The sequence below is a fragment of the Sturnira hondurensis genome, unplaced genomic scaffold (assembly GCF_014824575.4).
Source record: "Sturnira hondurensis isolate 20B ecotype Veracruz unplaced genomic scaffold, ASM1482457v3 Scaffold0007036, whole genome shotgun sequence".
NCBI classification, from domain to species: Eukaryota; Metazoa; Chordata; class Mammalia; order Chiroptera; family Phyllostomidae; genus Sturnira; species Sturnira hondurensis.
This window is the reverse complement of record NW_028079667.1, coordinates 5,756,425-5,773,376: the sequence shown is the minus strand read 5'-3', so window position 1 is coordinate 5,773,376 and position 16,952 is coordinate 5,756,425. Positions and strand designations below refer to the sequence as shown.

The 16,952-nt window shown below is 35.9% G+C and overlaps 1 protein-coding gene across 3 annotated transcripts in view; it reads right to left on the bottom strand.

Annotated features, from left to right (window-relative positions):
* The window catches only part of ANKRD26 (ankyrin repeat domain 26), a 149,565-nt gene that overhangs the window by 90,124 nt on the left and 42,489 nt on the right, over window positions 1-16,952 (bottom strand). For 2 of the 3 annotated variants that reach the window (XM_037051046.1, XM_037051048.1), the window contains exons 14-17: window positions 12,860-12,958; window positions 12,222-12,250; window positions 12,057-12,129; window positions 7,109-7,191 (exon numbers count right to left, since the gene is read on the bottom strand). In XM_037051046.1, coding sequence (XP_036906941.1) covers window positions 7,109-7,191; window positions 12,057-12,129; window positions 12,222-12,250; window positions 12,860-12,958 — 284 coding nt within the window. The remainder of the gene's footprint in view (window positions 1-7,108; window positions 7,192-12,056; window positions 12,130-12,221; window positions 12,251-12,859; window positions 12,959-16,952) is intronic. The other variant, XM_037051047.1, reaches the window with a different exon arrangement.

The window sequence follows — 16,952 nt, the reverse complement described above, 5'->3', positions numbered from 1 at the left end:
CACTGGGCTTCAGTGACAAACAGGAAGCTTTCCTCTTTCTGCAATAAGCTATATTTTTTTATGTTGACTTGTACAATTATTTTTGCTTTTAGACCCCGAAATTATAAAAAAAGTGATAGTATTCATAAAATATATGAACCAAATTTTACTACATCACAGGAACAGAGTGAAAGTGATGAATTGTTAGGTAATGTACAATCCTGGAAAATGAGTAGGGCTCCCTAAATTTCACATTCAATAACCATAAAATTTTATAGCTAGAGGATATGGTATAGAGGTCATTATCTATGTTAGCCCTGTATTTGCTGATAATGGGAATAAAACCAAGGTTAAATGATCTGTCCAAAGCTCCTAAAGATGTAATACCTAGCATTTTATGCCACCCAAAGAGAATCAGATAGAATCATTATAGAATCATTAGAATCATTATAGAATCATTATAGAATCACTTCTATAATGCTGAATCAGAAAAAAGAACAATTCATCAAATTAATTAGATAAATTAAAAGTGTGACTTTTGCCTATTAATTTAATGTTTTAGTTTGGGGAAAGGGCTCATCCACCTCTTGTCTTTAAAGAAGAGTATCTCAACTTTTGTCTGTTTTTTAGTTGGTGTGCCTCAAAACTCAGTTTTCTCCTTTAAGTACTGAATTATTTGTAAAGGTGTTTTGCTACCTATATGATAATGTCATACTTGTCAAAATTTTCCATACTTTATTAAACAACATTATATAAAGGTTTGAATGTACAAAAACATCTGAGAGTAATGATAAACTGAACATATGTGGCAGTATATGTGTTTGTTACTAAAGATATCTCAAAGCCGTCACTTTGGAACCCTAAGTTCCAGGGCTTTGAGTAAAGCATTTAAGATTGCACACACTGACCTACGGTAACAGATGAGTTCAGCTGGGAATATTTGTTCATGTTCCTTCCCTCAGTCATGGCTCCCTTCCCATCTTATTGACTATGGAAGGCAATTTATATTGAAGCCAATAAACTAAAAAAACCCCACAAACCCCACTGCTATTACATTTTTAAAGCAATTTTCTTTATGCTTTTTCATATTCAGGTCATACAGTACATAGCTAAATGAGTATCCCAGTACACATGGAAGACTAAGAGAGAGAATTAAGTTGATTAAGGAACAAAAATTATGAGAATGTTTTCCTGAGCTACTATTATTTGGATGGCCGAAATAATCAATCTCTAGATTCAATTACAGATTTACACAAACTCATTTTACACACAAACTTTTTTCATAAGTGAAAACCAAGAATGGATCAGATAATTGATAAGAACTATAAAAAGTTCTTATAAAAACTATAAAAAGTAGCAGTAAGTTAACCTCTACCTCTTTTTGAAGTTTGTCTTTCTTTTTCCAAAGCCAGAAAACTTAATTTTAACATATCTACCTCATTCTTAAAACTTTGTATTTCCTGCTGAAATTCTTCTTTAGATAACTTTCAGATATTCTGTCATTATACAATAGAGAAAAACTCTCAATTAAAATTTTTTTTCAAGATTTTATTTATTTATTTTAGAGAGATGGGAAGAGAGGGATAAAGAGAGAGAGAAACATCAATGTCCAAAAAGACACATCAAACATTTGCCTCCCACAAACCCCCAACTGGGGACCTGGCCTGCAACCGAGGCCTATGCCCTGACCCAGAATTGAACTGGTGACCTTTTGGTTCACAGGTGGCAATCAATCCACTAAGCCACACAAGCCAGGGCAAAATTTTCTCATTTTTGCTTTTACAGTTATTAGCAAATATCTTCATGTAATGGCACCAATGTTGAATTTGGTTTTGTTTCCATATAACTCTTTGTAACTGCATAAATATCCTGTCTTATTTGATGCACATGTTTCACTTTATTGCAGCAGGCAAACCACAAATCAAGAACGCTCTTTGCATCAAAAGACTGAGGCATAGGTGCAAAAAAAGACTAATTTCCAATTAGTAATATCTGCATTCATATTTCCACCATCTACACATCAAACTCACTGTCTTTTTTTTTCATTTTAAACTTAACTACTTGGGTATTTTACTTTTTGCTTTTATAACCTTATAAAAACTCTTCTAATTTTTGTTAGAAACAACTCAAGGTCTGGCTTGTTATCGTTTTTATAGTGTATTTGTATCCTATTAAATAAAGCTGGGAAGAAAATTACCTGCAAGCACACTCCATGGGCCCTGGGTATGAATGAGGTAGACAGACATTTTTGAGGGTGGGTTCTCTCTGTTCTGCAACGGTTTGGAACACTGAAGAGATAGACACTCCAAACACATTATTGTCCTCACAATCAAATGTATTATCTGTCATATTAGAAGGTATTTATCTTAAGCTTGCTCCTATGGTCATAGAGTGGCTCTTCCTCAGGACAAGCAGTAATTTTTTATTTTTCTCAAATTCCTCCAAACTTCTGCTTTAACTCATTTGTGATGAGTCATAAATTATTCCTCCACTCTAATTTGCCTTGTGTGACACACATTCCTCACACTTTTGCAGAGATGCCCTAAGAATGCAGACACATTACCCATCACTTTATTTATTTCTCGTTCTGGAGACATTTTTTTCCTGCTGTAAAAGTGGAAAAATAATTTTCTTAGTTTGATTTTCAGGTGTCTCTTCTGTCAGGGTACATGTTTGTAAGTTTATTCTTAATTAACCAAGTATGAATAAAGAAAAGTTAGAATTAAAATTTTTACTTTATTTTTATTGTTTATGCTATTACAGATGACCCAATATTCCCCCACTTTGTGCAACCATCCCCTTCGCCCTTGCCCCGCCCTTCCTCTGACCACTACTACACTGTCGTCTGTGTCTATGGGTCATGCATATGCGTTCTGTGGCTACTCCTTTTACATTCTTTCATCCAGTCCCTCACTCGTGCCCCCCCCACAGCTGTATGTTCTATGTATATATGCCTGTGTTTCTATTTTGTTCATCAGTTTATTTTGTTTATTAGATTCCACATATAAATGAGGTCATTTGGTATTTGTCTTTCACTGACTGGCTGATCTCACTCAGCATAATAACCTCCAAGTCTGTCCATGCTGTTGGAAAAGGTAGAAGTTCATTTTCTTTCTTTATCAGCCACATAGAATTCCATCGTGCAAATGTACCACAACTTTTTCATCTGCTTACCTACTGATGGGCACTTGAGGTGTTTCCTGGTCTTGGCTCTTATAAACAATGCTGCTATGAAATTAGGGGTGCATACATTCTTTCAAATTGGTGTCCCAGGATTCTTAGACTATATTTCTAGAAGCAGGATTGCTGGGTCAAAAAGCAGTTCCACTTTTTATTTACTGAGGAAATTCCATACTATTTTCCCCAGTGGCTGCACCAGTCAGCACTCCCATTAACAAGGCACGAGGAATCCCTTTTCTCCACATCCTTGCCATTACTATAATTAAAATTTAACTGTTAAACTTCTTAGCCTACTCCCAAATCACTGGATTGTTACTAAGAAGTGAAAAATAACTTGCCTTGCTCTAGACTTTAAAAAAATGAACCAGAATTCTTAATTTTGTCACTATTGGAACTAATTAATTCATTAGATGTTAAATCTACCTACAATAAATTACTAGGTGAATTTTAATGCTACAAATGCTTCCTCACTTAAAACATTTCACCTCACTGCCCTGACCAGTGTGGCTCAGTTGGTTGGGCATTGTTCCACAAGCTGAAAGGTCGTGGGTACAATTTCCACTTGGGGGACATACCTGGGTTACTGGTTTGGTCCCCAGACTGGGTGAGTACAAGAGGTAACCGATTGATATTTCTCTCCCACATTGACATTTCTTTCCCTTTCTATCTCTCTCTTTTCCCCTCTCTCTAAAAAGAAATAAATGAAATCTCCATAAAAATATTTTACCTCACTGTATCATGAATAATGAGCCCCTACAGTGCATTTAGGAATTTTTTGAGGGGGACAGGTGGTCCAAGATGACACAGAGTAGGTGAAAGTTGTATTTCCCTCCTCCCAGGACCAAGCTGAAATTACAGATGAATTATAGAAAGAACAACCTAAATAACCAACTGAAGAATTATTGGGGAAAAAAACCTAAAACATTGCCTTCAAAATCAGAAACAAGACAGGAGTGTCCAATTTCACTACTCTTACTCAACATAGTTCTAGAAGTGCTAGCCACAGCAATCAGACAAGAAAAGAACTAAAAGGCAGCCAAATTGGAAAGAAAGAAGTAAAACTGTCATTATTTGTGAATAACATAGTACCGTACATAGGGAATCCTAAAGATTCCACCAAAAAATTACTAAAACATAAATAAATTCAGTGACATAGCAGGATACAAAATTAATATTCAGAAATCACTTGCATTTTATACACCAGCAATAAACTATCAGAAAAAGAAACTAAGAAAACAATCTCCTTTACAATTACATCAAAAAATACCTAAGTAAAATTTAACCAAGGCGGTAAAAGACCAGTACTCAGAAAATACAAGTTCCTGAAAACAAATGAAAGAAGTTACAAATAAGTGGAGCATATACTGTGTTCTTAGATAGAAAAAATTAACATCACTACAATGTTCATACTACCAAAGATAATCTAGAGTGAACACAGTTGCTATCAAAATACCAAAGCTGTATTTCATAGACTAGAACACACAATCCAAGACATTCATATGGAACCACAAAAACCTCCAAATAGTCTCAGCAATCTTGAAAAAGATGAACAAAGTTGAAGGTATCACACTACCTAATATCCAACTATAATACAAGGTCATGGTGATAAGAACAGCATGATAATGACATAAGAACAGACATATAGATCAATAGCACAGAATACAAAGCCATTGACAAAGGGAGCTACAAAATACAGTGGGGTAAAGGCAGTCTATTCCATAAATGGTACTGAGAAAATTGGGCAGATACAACCAAAAAAAAACAACAAAAAAGGAAGAAACTAGACTACCTTCTTATACCATATACAAGAATGAACTCAAAATGAATGAAAGATTTCAAGGTAAGACTTGAAACCATCAAACTGCCAGAAGAAATCATAGGCAGCAAAGTCTCTGATTTCTCCGAGCAATATTTCCTCTGCTATACCTCCATGTGCAAGGGAAAAAACATAAAAAAGAAACATATGGAACTACAGCAAACTAAAAAGGTTTTGAAAAGCAATGAAAACCCTCAACAAAAGGAAAGGACAATGTACTGAATGAGCGAACATATTTGCTAATTATACATCTGCGAAGGAGTTAATACCCAAATTTTATAAATAAGTCATCCTGCTCAACACCAAACAACCAAACAATCCAATTAAAAAATGAAAGAAGACATACAGGTGGCCAACAGGCAAATAAAAATAATTAATGTCACTAATTGTCAGAGTAATGCAAATTAAAACCACAATCAGATGTCATCTTATACCTGTCAGAACAGCTATCATCAATAAATCCACAAATAACAAGTGTTGGTGAGAACGTGATAAAAAGGAATCCATGTGCACTGTTGGTGGCAATGCAGATTGGTGAAGCCACTATGAAAAACAGTAATGGAGTGTCCTCAAATAATTAAAAATGGATCTGCCTCATGACTGAGCAATTCCACTTATGGGTATACATCCAAAGAAACCCAAAACTCTAATTCAGAAGAATATATGTGTTCCTGTATTCACTGCAGCATTACTTACAATAGCCAAGCAATGGAAGCAGACCAAGTGCCCATCAACAGACAAGTAGATAAAAAAGTGGTGGTACATGTTTACAATGGAATACTATTCAGCCGTAAAGAACAGTGAAATCTTACCATTTGTGACAGCATTGATGGATCTAGAGGGTATTATGTTAACTCTAGAGGATATTCTATTAATACCTAGAGGGTATTAATAAGTCAGCCAGAGAAAGACAAATACCATACAACTTCACTTATATGTGGAATCTAAAGAACAAAATAAACAAACAAGCAAAAGAAAAACAAACTCATAGACGCAGAGAACAGACTGATGATTGTCAAAGGGCAGGGATTTGGGAGACTGGGTGAAAAAGGTGAAGAAATTAAGAAGTACAAATCAGCTGTTACAAAATTGTCACAGGGATGTAAAGTATAGCATAAAGAATATAGTAAAAAATATTGCAATAATTATGCATGGTTCCAGGTGGTACTGGAAATATTGGAGAAAATATTTTGTAAAGTATATAATAATCTAACTACTATGCTGTACACATGAAACTAATACAAAATAATAGTGAATGTAAACTGTGATTAAAAAATAAAGTTAAAAAGCAAGGGATTTTAAAAAAAGAATCATTTTAAAAACTGGAGAAGAGGCAAGTTTTAAATTATTAGGAGCCAAAATCATGGACATCAATCAAAAAGAAAAGCAGATTCCTAAATTTTCATTCAAACAATATTATAGTGTATGCATTGATACAGTTATCTTGGGCATTCAATTCTAATATGTCCTAATATTTGATAATGAGGGTAGATAAAAATTTGATAATATATATTGATTTTCTACACTGAAATAAAATAAATTTGAAAGTTATTGTTTATACTCTAAAAGCAAAAGGTTCAATTTGGGAAGGTGTGATATTCTTAATCTGTAGTTGAGATGATTTTACGGCCCCATCCTCTCCCTCTATGTAGACCCTGAATTCAATTACACAGAGATCACAAGGCAGCATTAAGCTTTAACCTTGGCCTTAGTGAGTATCAATACGACATGCAAATTTTGAACCACTGACTGTGATTACTCTTTTCACATGACTCCTACCCAGTGGTCATCATTGTCACATTGTTCATTATTTTAACTGTTTAATGATATGATTCATTATTTGATGCTACCTTCTTTATCAAGAAAAGAAGTTATAAAAATGCAAGCAGTGAACAGTATTTGAGATTTTTTGCCTCTATTACAAAGAAAGTTGAGCTATAAGTTACTATAGATTCTAACGATAACTAAGTCTCGTAACTAGTTAACTAAGTCTCCTAACTAGTTAAAACTAAGTATTCAATTATGATCTACTGACTCTAAGAGACTAGCTTGAAAGGTAACTTCTTCGGACTACGTTACATTATTAAAAGAAAACAATATTACACCAGAAACTTAAATTTAAATTTTACGTACCTGTAGGTGGTTATTTTCACTTCCATTAAGCATTTCTTGCTCTTCCTCTGGTGTCACTTCTAAGTCTAATTCTGTTGACAAATCTGTATATTAGCGAAATGGAACTACTTAGAACAGTTAAAGCTATAATCTCTCTTTTTCTTTTTTTTTCAAGCTATAATCTTTATGAAAATAGAAAATATGTTTTATCAATTGAGAGTTTAAATTAAGCTTAATCTTTAGCTGAATGTTTACCTCTTTAAGAAATACTACTAATTATTGAAACCTTCACCAAAGCATTCAGGAAATATTAGATGTTACAAAGTTCAAGGCACAGAAACCTCAAAAATTCATTCACCTAACACCAATGAACAAAACAATCAGAAACAAAACAAAATTTAGAAATTTTGTTTCTAAAATAAAAGTAAAAAGATTAAAACATATAAAGTCATACCATATTTTCTACCTCACAATGAAATCTTTTTAACATCTCCTTAAGCTTCACCTGCAACATTATTTGTGATTTCCAAAATCATTGTCACTTTTTATGCCTTTATCATGTATACCTTCATTATATCTGAAATGTTTTCCTCTACTTTTCTAACAAATTTCATCTTTTAGGACTTAGCATTGTCGTTTACAGAAGAACATAAATAAGAGGTGTCAGGAATGACTTTTCTAGAGATGATGCCTGAGCTGAGGCTTATCCCCTGAGGTTAGCCAGAATCAAAGGGGAAGAGAGCAGGGAAGGGAGAGAGTGTGCATAGGGTCCATCAGGTCTAAAATGCAGGGATTGGTGAGGGGGCATCACCAGCAGCTTAGCAATGCCAGAGAAAAGAAAGGACAGTCGAGTGGGCTAGAGATGGAGTTAACGAAGTCAAATTACAAGAGCCTTATATGTAATTTGAAGAGACTTAGACATTAATATATTTTAAAGAATGGCTCATGATCACATTAGCATTTGAGATACATCACTCTCAATGCTGTCATAGTGATGAATTTGAGTGGCATACGAATAAATGGAGGAGGATGACCTGGAAGGCAATAATGCAGAATAGAGGATGCAGGCCTGAACTGAGGAGAAATTTCCACAACTATTTAAGATATAAAATGTTCAGGGCCCAGTATAGAATGAATCTTTATTCAGTGAATAAATGTTCAAATCCTGGGTCAACTAGATTCTGCTCATTGAAAGAACTACCTGAACTGTGTTAAGTTGCTTGAATTTATTTTGTAGTTTTTATGCTTCCCATGTTTCTGTGATGAGGGAGTTTGTTTTGGAAGTCCTGTTTCTTGCATCTACCAACCTCATGAAGAAATAAGATATTTGTACAGATAGGTAGATTACTGGATTTACAACTTTAGGTCACTACTCTAGGAGATAAATGAAAGTCTTTTGTAAATGCAATGTTAGTTCTAAAGGTAAGGAAAGAAGATAAAATTATAGAAATAAAAAATGTATATGTGTTCGATCTATTCCTACACCCCTGATCATGTCACTGATAAAGGACACTAAGGTAATACAGAATACACAAAGGGGAACACATATTAGATGTGGTGGGTCAACAGAATGAGTATCCTCTTAGAGTTAGAACTGGTTTCCACACATTAATTTTAAACAACACAGCACCCCTTAAAACCAATTCCTTGTGAATCATGTATTCATTAAAAAATAAAATAGCCCTAGCTCAGTGGATTGAGTGCAGTCCTGGGAACCAGAGGATCGTGGTTCGATTCCCAGTCACAGCACATGCCTGGGTTGCAAACTAGTTCCCTGCAGGCCAGTTCCCAGCAGGGGACGCACTAGAGGCAACCATACATTGATGTTTCTCTACCTCTCTCCTTCCCCTCTATACATAAATAAATTAAATCTTCAAAAAAAATAAAATAAAAGAAGGTAACAACTATGTGAACACAGCTCAGAAGTAGGTACTGTGCAGCAAATTCTCAGTGATTCCCATTACTGCTGGAAATGCCAATTCTAAAATGAACAAAGCCATAGGAAACATAAGAAAAACTTCAATATTTGTTTTTGGAAGGTGATTTTCAGTTACACGAATATAGTTATAATACTTGTGAATTCACAGCTATAAAGCTAAGAAACCACATTTTCTTTGAGTAGGCAATACGATCTATCTCTACCTAGTTTTCCCATCTAGTCCCAGAGATCTAAATATAATTCTGCTACCCACTCCCAAGTGTATGCCAAATACTAATGTAAAGGAGTTTATTCTTTCTCCTAAGTCTCTTTATATTTAAGTATATGTTACTTTGGTTACAGGAAGAATGCATATGTCTTGCTAAAAGATATTCTGTTTGGCTGTCAGTTGCATAAAAGGAGTAAATATAAAGTAGATTTTGCCACAAAATGATTTTTGAAAAGTCAAAACTGTGGTGCAGCCACAGAGGTGATCTAGGGATGAACTCTTTCTTCATCAGCAGCTCTGCTCTCTCTCTGTGCTGGGAACTGTGGTCACACAGCTCATGCAGCCTAAAATTCCCTGACAGAAATAGCTCCGACATTAACCTTTTTCTCTGTCTGTTAAGGTCGTCTGTCTAGTCTGTAAATGCCGACTGACTTTTGGTCATCGATTGTGACACTGACGGACATATTTCATGAACTTTAAAACTCCCAGATCTTTGCCCTGGCTGGGTGGCTCAGCTGGTTTGGAGCCTTGTCCCATACATGCCAAAAGGTTGGGGGTCTGATTCTCGATCAGAGCACACACTCTCAGGTTGCGGTTGGGGCACATATGAGAGGTAACTAACTGGTATTTCTCTTTCACACGGATATTTCTCTCTCTCTTTTTTCCCTCTCTTTCTAAAAATCAATAAACATCCTCAGGCAAGGATTTTTAAAAATAATTAAATAAAGACATACAAAAAATGAAATCCCAGATCTTTGACAATTCTCCTGATTGAGGGTCAAACTAGTAGAACCACAATGTGAAGAACATGAAAATAAAGTTTTCATTTATTACAATGTAAATGGTAAGACAGATCTGACAAACTCATTAAAATTCTTTCTTCAGAGAAGTAGTCCCATGTCCTCCTCTTTCCCTAAACGTGACTCCCTCATTATACATATTACTTCATGTGTCTTGTCCTTGACATTCACATAGACAAGTTTAATCAACTATTGTCTCTCATTTTTGTTCTTCTTTATTTACTCATACTGCTTATTTTTATTCACTTAGCAATTTGTATACATATTCTGTTTTCCTTAAAAGCTTTGTTTATTAATAATTAAGATTCTTTAGGGTATGAATTTTTTGTAATCAAATGTATGTCTAACCACTTATTTTAAGTTTAAATATGCATCAGAAAACATGGGTTAGAAAAACTTTTAATGAGTGGTACTACTTCAAATAAGAAATTACATCATTACAATAAAATGGTCCTTTTAAAATACAAGAGTATCTTCAAAATTCATCTTTAGCCCTTAGATAAATACAAATTCATACGAGAAATGATAACCTTAGGTGCCCCTATTGTTTCCAGGTAAAAACAGGATCAGTCTAGGTCCATACTAAATGGGCCTAGTGAGTACAAAGTGACATGGCACAGGCAATGAATAAAACAAAAACAGTTTCCTCTTAATTAAACCAAATTGTCAAATTTAAACTTTTTAAGGCAAGTGAAGGCAAAAAGCAACAAATGAATGAATGAAGCTTTTCAAGCCTGTTTAACCACAAGGGGCTCTTCATCGTCTGACATCCATGAACCTCATATACAATTTAAAATAGTGGTACTCAAGTGTCCTCAGAGAATCCCTGGAATCCCAAGACACACTGGATCGGGGGTCCAACAGGTCAAGACTATTGCCACAGTAATACCAAATGTCATTTGCCATTTCTCTCATTCCCTTGTAAGAATACAAGTAGAGTTTTCCACAGACATGACACATAACATCATAGCTCTAATGCTTACTGGGTCATAGTTCTAATGGCTAATAGGATATATGATTGTACTGCTTGTATTTTAAATTTCTTAGTTTGATTTTCTAATACTGTAAACATCAAGAGGAATGACCCACTTAAAAATTCTTTGGAATTCTCAATAATTTTTAACAGTATAAAGGCACCCTGAGTCCTAAAAACTTCAAAATTAGTGTTTTAAGAGGTTGTGTTTACCAAAAAATCACTATGATTGATTTCTTTCCCATTTTTAATACTCAAAGACACCATAAACCCCCCCCCCACACACACACATACACACACACACACAGAGAATCTTCTAATCAGGCCGTGTGGTTAGCTTAAGATTGTCAGTGTAACAACACTGAGATGAAATACTTAAAACACTATTGACATGTTAGCAATTGAAATTTAACTCTAGATAAAGGTAAGAATTCAAATAAGTATTTTATTTTATTTCACTTTATTTATTTACTTTAAAATCATTGCTCCCTTTTACTTTTCTTTTAAAAAATTATTTATTTTCAAAGGAGGAGACACAGGAGGGAGGGAGAGAGGGAGAGAAACATCGATATGTGGGAGAAACAGTGACTGGTTACCCCTCACACACCCCCAACTGGGGTCTGGCTCACAGCCCAGGCATGTGCCCCAACTGGGAGTTGAACCAGATACTTTTGGTTCGCAAGCTGGCACTCAATCCACTGAGCCACAACAGCCATGGCCAAATAAGCATTTCACAACAGTGGAAAGATCTTAAGACTCTAAAAATTAACCTCTGGGAATCCCTAATAACTATAGTGGTTCCAAACTGGGAACTTGAGGATATCAAAACAAAAGTAAAAACACCTTATTTAAAGTTTACATTTTAGAAATCTTGGTTTATTTTTCTGCAAATATCCAACATGGATTCTAAAAGTGACATCTATATTACTTGTGTCAATACCTACAATTCAACTCCCAGAAAAAGAAAAAAAGGAATTAGGAATGAGAAGACTATGAGCATGTCAAATATTCTCATGTGTCCAGAGTTAAATCTGTGGCACAAAATTTACCTGATCTGGATGTTTGTAGAAAATTCATTCCTGCTGTTTTTTCAGGAACAGGATCTTTCTCTTCAACAGTAGGCTGAATAAGTTTCAAACAAGATGATTAGAAAAAATTTACATTTCCTACAATTGGTAGTTAGTACTTCAGTATAAAAATATAAAAGTTATTACCTTTAAGTGAGAATATTTTCCAGGAGAATCTAAAGAGCAAAGAGACATATACTCAATTATATGAAAATATGAAAGCCGACTACACATCCATGCAGAGTTAGTATACAGCTGAATCCTCATGCTTAGCTTTACAAATTATTACATTAGGTGTTAGTGTTTCGTTTTTTCCTTTCAAGGGCTGAGTGGATGAGAACATCAACTAAAAAGAAATATGAATATACTATAATACTGAATAAAAAAAGAATGTAAGTTTAACAAAACATGCAGTTAGGATTTCAAAAGTAAAAGTATGTTTCAAAGATTATAATTAAAATAGAAAAGTGTGCCTATACCAAAGTGAACACAATATGTGATGAGATAAAAGTGATCTTTAATTAGAGAAACAAGTCATGACCTTGATGGAATAAAACTGAAACAGAATGCAACAGCATATGCTCAATGCAAACATCAGAATCATTTATACCTTATGCTACAAGCATTTATCATGTTCATCAATCTGTCCTATAATTTAGGAAGTACACAACTGTGAGGACTGGTCAGTTTAATGCACAATCATTTGTAAACAGAGAAAATGTTAAGACTTGGTCAGCTTGGATATACACTTACAGAATAATAGTTAATAAATTTTTTTTCCATACCAATATGGGCTACTGGTATGCCTCCATTTCCTGTATCCTCTACTTTAGCCATCTTAAAGTTTCTTGATCCACTCATGCAAGAAGGTACATAAAACACATCTAAGAAATAATGTATAATGAGTTTTCAATATTGAAATGTGATTACTAAAAATGAAGAGAATGAATTTAATCACCACAAAAATAGTAGGTATTAAAAATATTTTTCCTTCTAAATCAGTGTAATATATACTGAAAATAACAGCTGTAGCTCTTAGAGAATAAACTCTAATTTCTTCTCTGTCCAAAATCAGTTTGGTATATTATCACAGTATTTAGAGGAATTTTATGAAACAGCTGTCTTATCAAAACCTGAGCTACCATAAAAACCCAGCCAGTGCTTCTATATTCAAATTACTTTCACTGCAGTAACAAACACCAATGAAGCATATACCTCTGATGCCTGATAATCATGAGGAGGATAGAGGAAGGGCCAGGGTTTACCCAGTACCAGCACTCTCTCCGTATTCTCAGGAGCCGCAATGATCTAATCTTCTGTTTCACTGCCAACATCCTAAAGTCTTCCAAAGTGAGTTCTCTCTAGTTGCCTCATCAACTCAAAAACTACTTAGCCAATGCCTTTCTTTCCTCCCTCTTCCTTTTCACTATCCCCCTTTCCTCTTCAAAAGCAATTTCTGTATCTTTGGTCTTAATTCTTCCCCCTTTCTCATTCTTTCTGTGGATTATCTGTACCACTTCTTCTTTCCTCTGTTTAGCAGTATTATATTACATCTATAATTTATATTTTCTCATCTCTTTGTTTCCCTTGGCCTTAGATGTGCTCAGAAGTAAAAACAAAACACTGCTTTTCTATAATCTTTTCATGTCTTCAACTATCCAATGGTTCTTCTCCCAGATTTCTCTCAAGAGAAGTCTCTACACTCTTTCTCCTCCCAGCATGCATGGTCTGAGGACCAGCAGCCCAGGCATCACCTGAGAGCTCATGAGAATGCAGACTACCAGGACTGACGCTGTTTTCTTTAGATGTGAAACTGCATTAAAAGTCATAAACTTTTGGCTTCTAGCCAAGATGGAGGCATACATAGATATGCTTCACTTCCTCACACAACCGAAAGAAGAATGATAACCCATTTAAAAACAGAAAACAAGCAGAACTGTAAGGAAATCACACTGTATGGTAGTCTGACAACCAAGGAGTTAAAGAAGAAACATTCATCCAGACTGGTAGGAGGGGCGGAGAGGACACAAGGCAAGGCAGTAGCAGGCAGACAGGGCGGTCACACATTCGTGAGTGGATAGACCAGGAAAAACAACTGGGGAGTGAGAAAGACCAGGCAACCCACAGTTCCAGTGCTGGGAAAGAAAGCTTCAAAACTTCTGGCTCTAAAAATCTTGTGGGGATTGTGGCGGTGGGAGAAACTGCCAGTCTCACAGGAGAGTTTGTTGGAGGGGACCACAGATCGTAAAATGCACATGAGCCCACCCACTCAGGAATCAGCACCAGAAGGGCCCAATTTATTTGTTGGTAGCAAGGGAAGGGACTGAAAGCTGCCGAGAACTAAGCAAGCAGCATTGTTCTCTCCCAGACCCCTCTCTCACATACAGCACCACAATTCAGCAAAGTGGGTTGTACCACCCTGGTGAATACCTAAGGCTCTGCCTCTTACATCATAAGAGGCACCCCAAGACAAAGAAATATGGCCCAAATGAAAGGACAGATCAAAACTCCAGAAAACGAAGTAAGCGATGAGGAGATAGCCAGCCTATTAGATGCAGAGTTCAAAACACTGGTAATCAGGATGCTCACAGAAATGATTGAGTATAGATGCAAAAGAGGAAGAAGTGAAGGCTATGCAAAGTGAAATAAAGAAAAACACACAGGGAGTCTACCACGAAGGCAAGGAAATCAGGACTCAAATCAATGATTTGGAAAAGAAGAAAGAAATAAACATTCAACTGTAACAGAATGAAGAAACAAGAATTTAAAAAAGTAAGGAGAGGCTTTGGAACCTCTCGGGCAACTTTAAACATTCCAATATCTGAATCATAGTGGTTCCAGAATGTGAAGAGAAAGAGCAAGAAATTGAAAACTTATTTGAACAAATAATGAAGGAGAACTTCCCTAATCTGGCTAAGGAAATAGACTTCCAGGAAGTCCAGGAAGCTCAGAGAGTCCCAAAGAAGTTGGACCCAAGGAAGCACACACCACGGTGCATCATGATTAAATTACCCAAGATTAAAGATATGGAGAGAATCTTAAAGGCAGCAAGAGAAAAGGATATAGTTTCTTACAAAGGAGTTCCCATAAGACTAGCAGCTGATTTCTCAAAGGAAACTTTGCAGGCAAGAGGGGGCTGGAAAGAAGTATTTAAAGTCATGAAAGGCAAGGGCCTACATCGAAGATGACTTTATCCAGTAAAGCTATCATTTAGAATGGAAGGACAGATAAAGTGCTTCTCAGATAAGGTCAAGTTAAAGGACTTCATCATCACCAAGCCCTTACTATATGGAATATTAAAAAGATTTATCTAAGAAAAAGTGACCAGCCCTGGCTGGTGTAGCTCAGTGGCTTGAGTGCGGGCCTGCGAACCACACGATCGCGGTTTGATTCCCAGTCAGGGCACATGCCTGGGTTGCGGGCCAGTTCCCAGCAGGGGACTCATGAGAGGCAACCATACATTGATGTTTCTCTCCTTCTCTCCTTCCTTTCCTCTCTAATGATAAATAAATAAAATCTTAAAAAAAAAAAAGAAAAAGTGACCAAAATTATGAACAGTAAAATGACAACAAACTCACGACTATCAACAACTGAACCTAAAAAAAAACTCAACAAACTAAACAAACAACTAGAACAGGAACAGAATCACAGAAATGGAGATCACAGGGAGGATTATCAGTGGGCAGGGGGAGGGAGAGAATGGGGGAAAAGGTACAGAGAATAAGAAGCATAATCAGTAAGCACAAAATAGACAGCAGGAGGTTAAGAATAGTATAGAAAATGGAAAAACCAAAGAACTTATATGTATGACCTATGGACATGAACTAAGGGGTGGGAATGCTGGAAGGAAGGATGGTAGAAGGTAGAGGGGGATGTAGGGGAGAAAAAATGGGACAAGTGTAATAGCATAGTCAATAGAATATACTTTAAAAAAAGAAGTCATAATCTTTCTACTGGACTTTTCATCAAGTTACAACTCCTCTGATGTCCCCATAACTGACCCTTCTCTCTCCTTAATTCCAGTGCTCTCATTTTGGACTACAGAATACCAAGTATCCTATGAATTAGCAACATTTTATATGACTTCAGAGTATAGACATTTAGAGCTGACCACAAATGGTTACGCTCATCAATGGTGGATAAAATACAGCTCTATACGATCCATAATGCCTTCCAATGGTGAGAAAAAGAATGAGTAGGGAAATTTTGCTGTACTTCTCTGACAAATTTTGGTGCTAGAAGCTCTCTTTATACTCTTCTTACATTTCAAGCACTCTGCTCTTCTACCTATCTTTCTATTTATTTATTTATGAATAATATGTTTTTATTTATTTTTAGAGAGGGAGGAGGGAGAAAGAGAAGGAGAGGAGCATCAGTGTGTAGTTGCCTCTTGCGCACCCCCACTGGGGACCTGGCTGGCAAGCCAGGCATATGCCACGACTGGGAATTGAACTGGTGACCCTTCCATTCCCAGGCTGGCACTCAATCCACTCAGCCACACCAGCCAGGGCTTGCTCCTTCTTTTTCTTTTTTAAAGAATTTTTTTATCACCTCCCACTAAGCAGGGAGGGGTAAAAGTAGATTTATAGTTGTTCATATGAAAAATAATACAATGATTAAAAAGAATAATTAAAAAATAAACTGGTTCATGAACCCACAACTGTAAACCTGCTTTTGTCCCACCCTATATACCTGCTTCTCCTCCCTCCATGTACTCCCTATGCGTCTGCCTTTCTCATTTTTCACCCCTGATTTTATACTTTGCCTCGACCTCATATCCTCACTTTCCTCAAGTCTCAGGGAATCTTGAAATGGACCAAATAATTAGCTCCTGCAGTGACACTCTCAATTTAATCTCTTTGCTGACACCTGATAAGA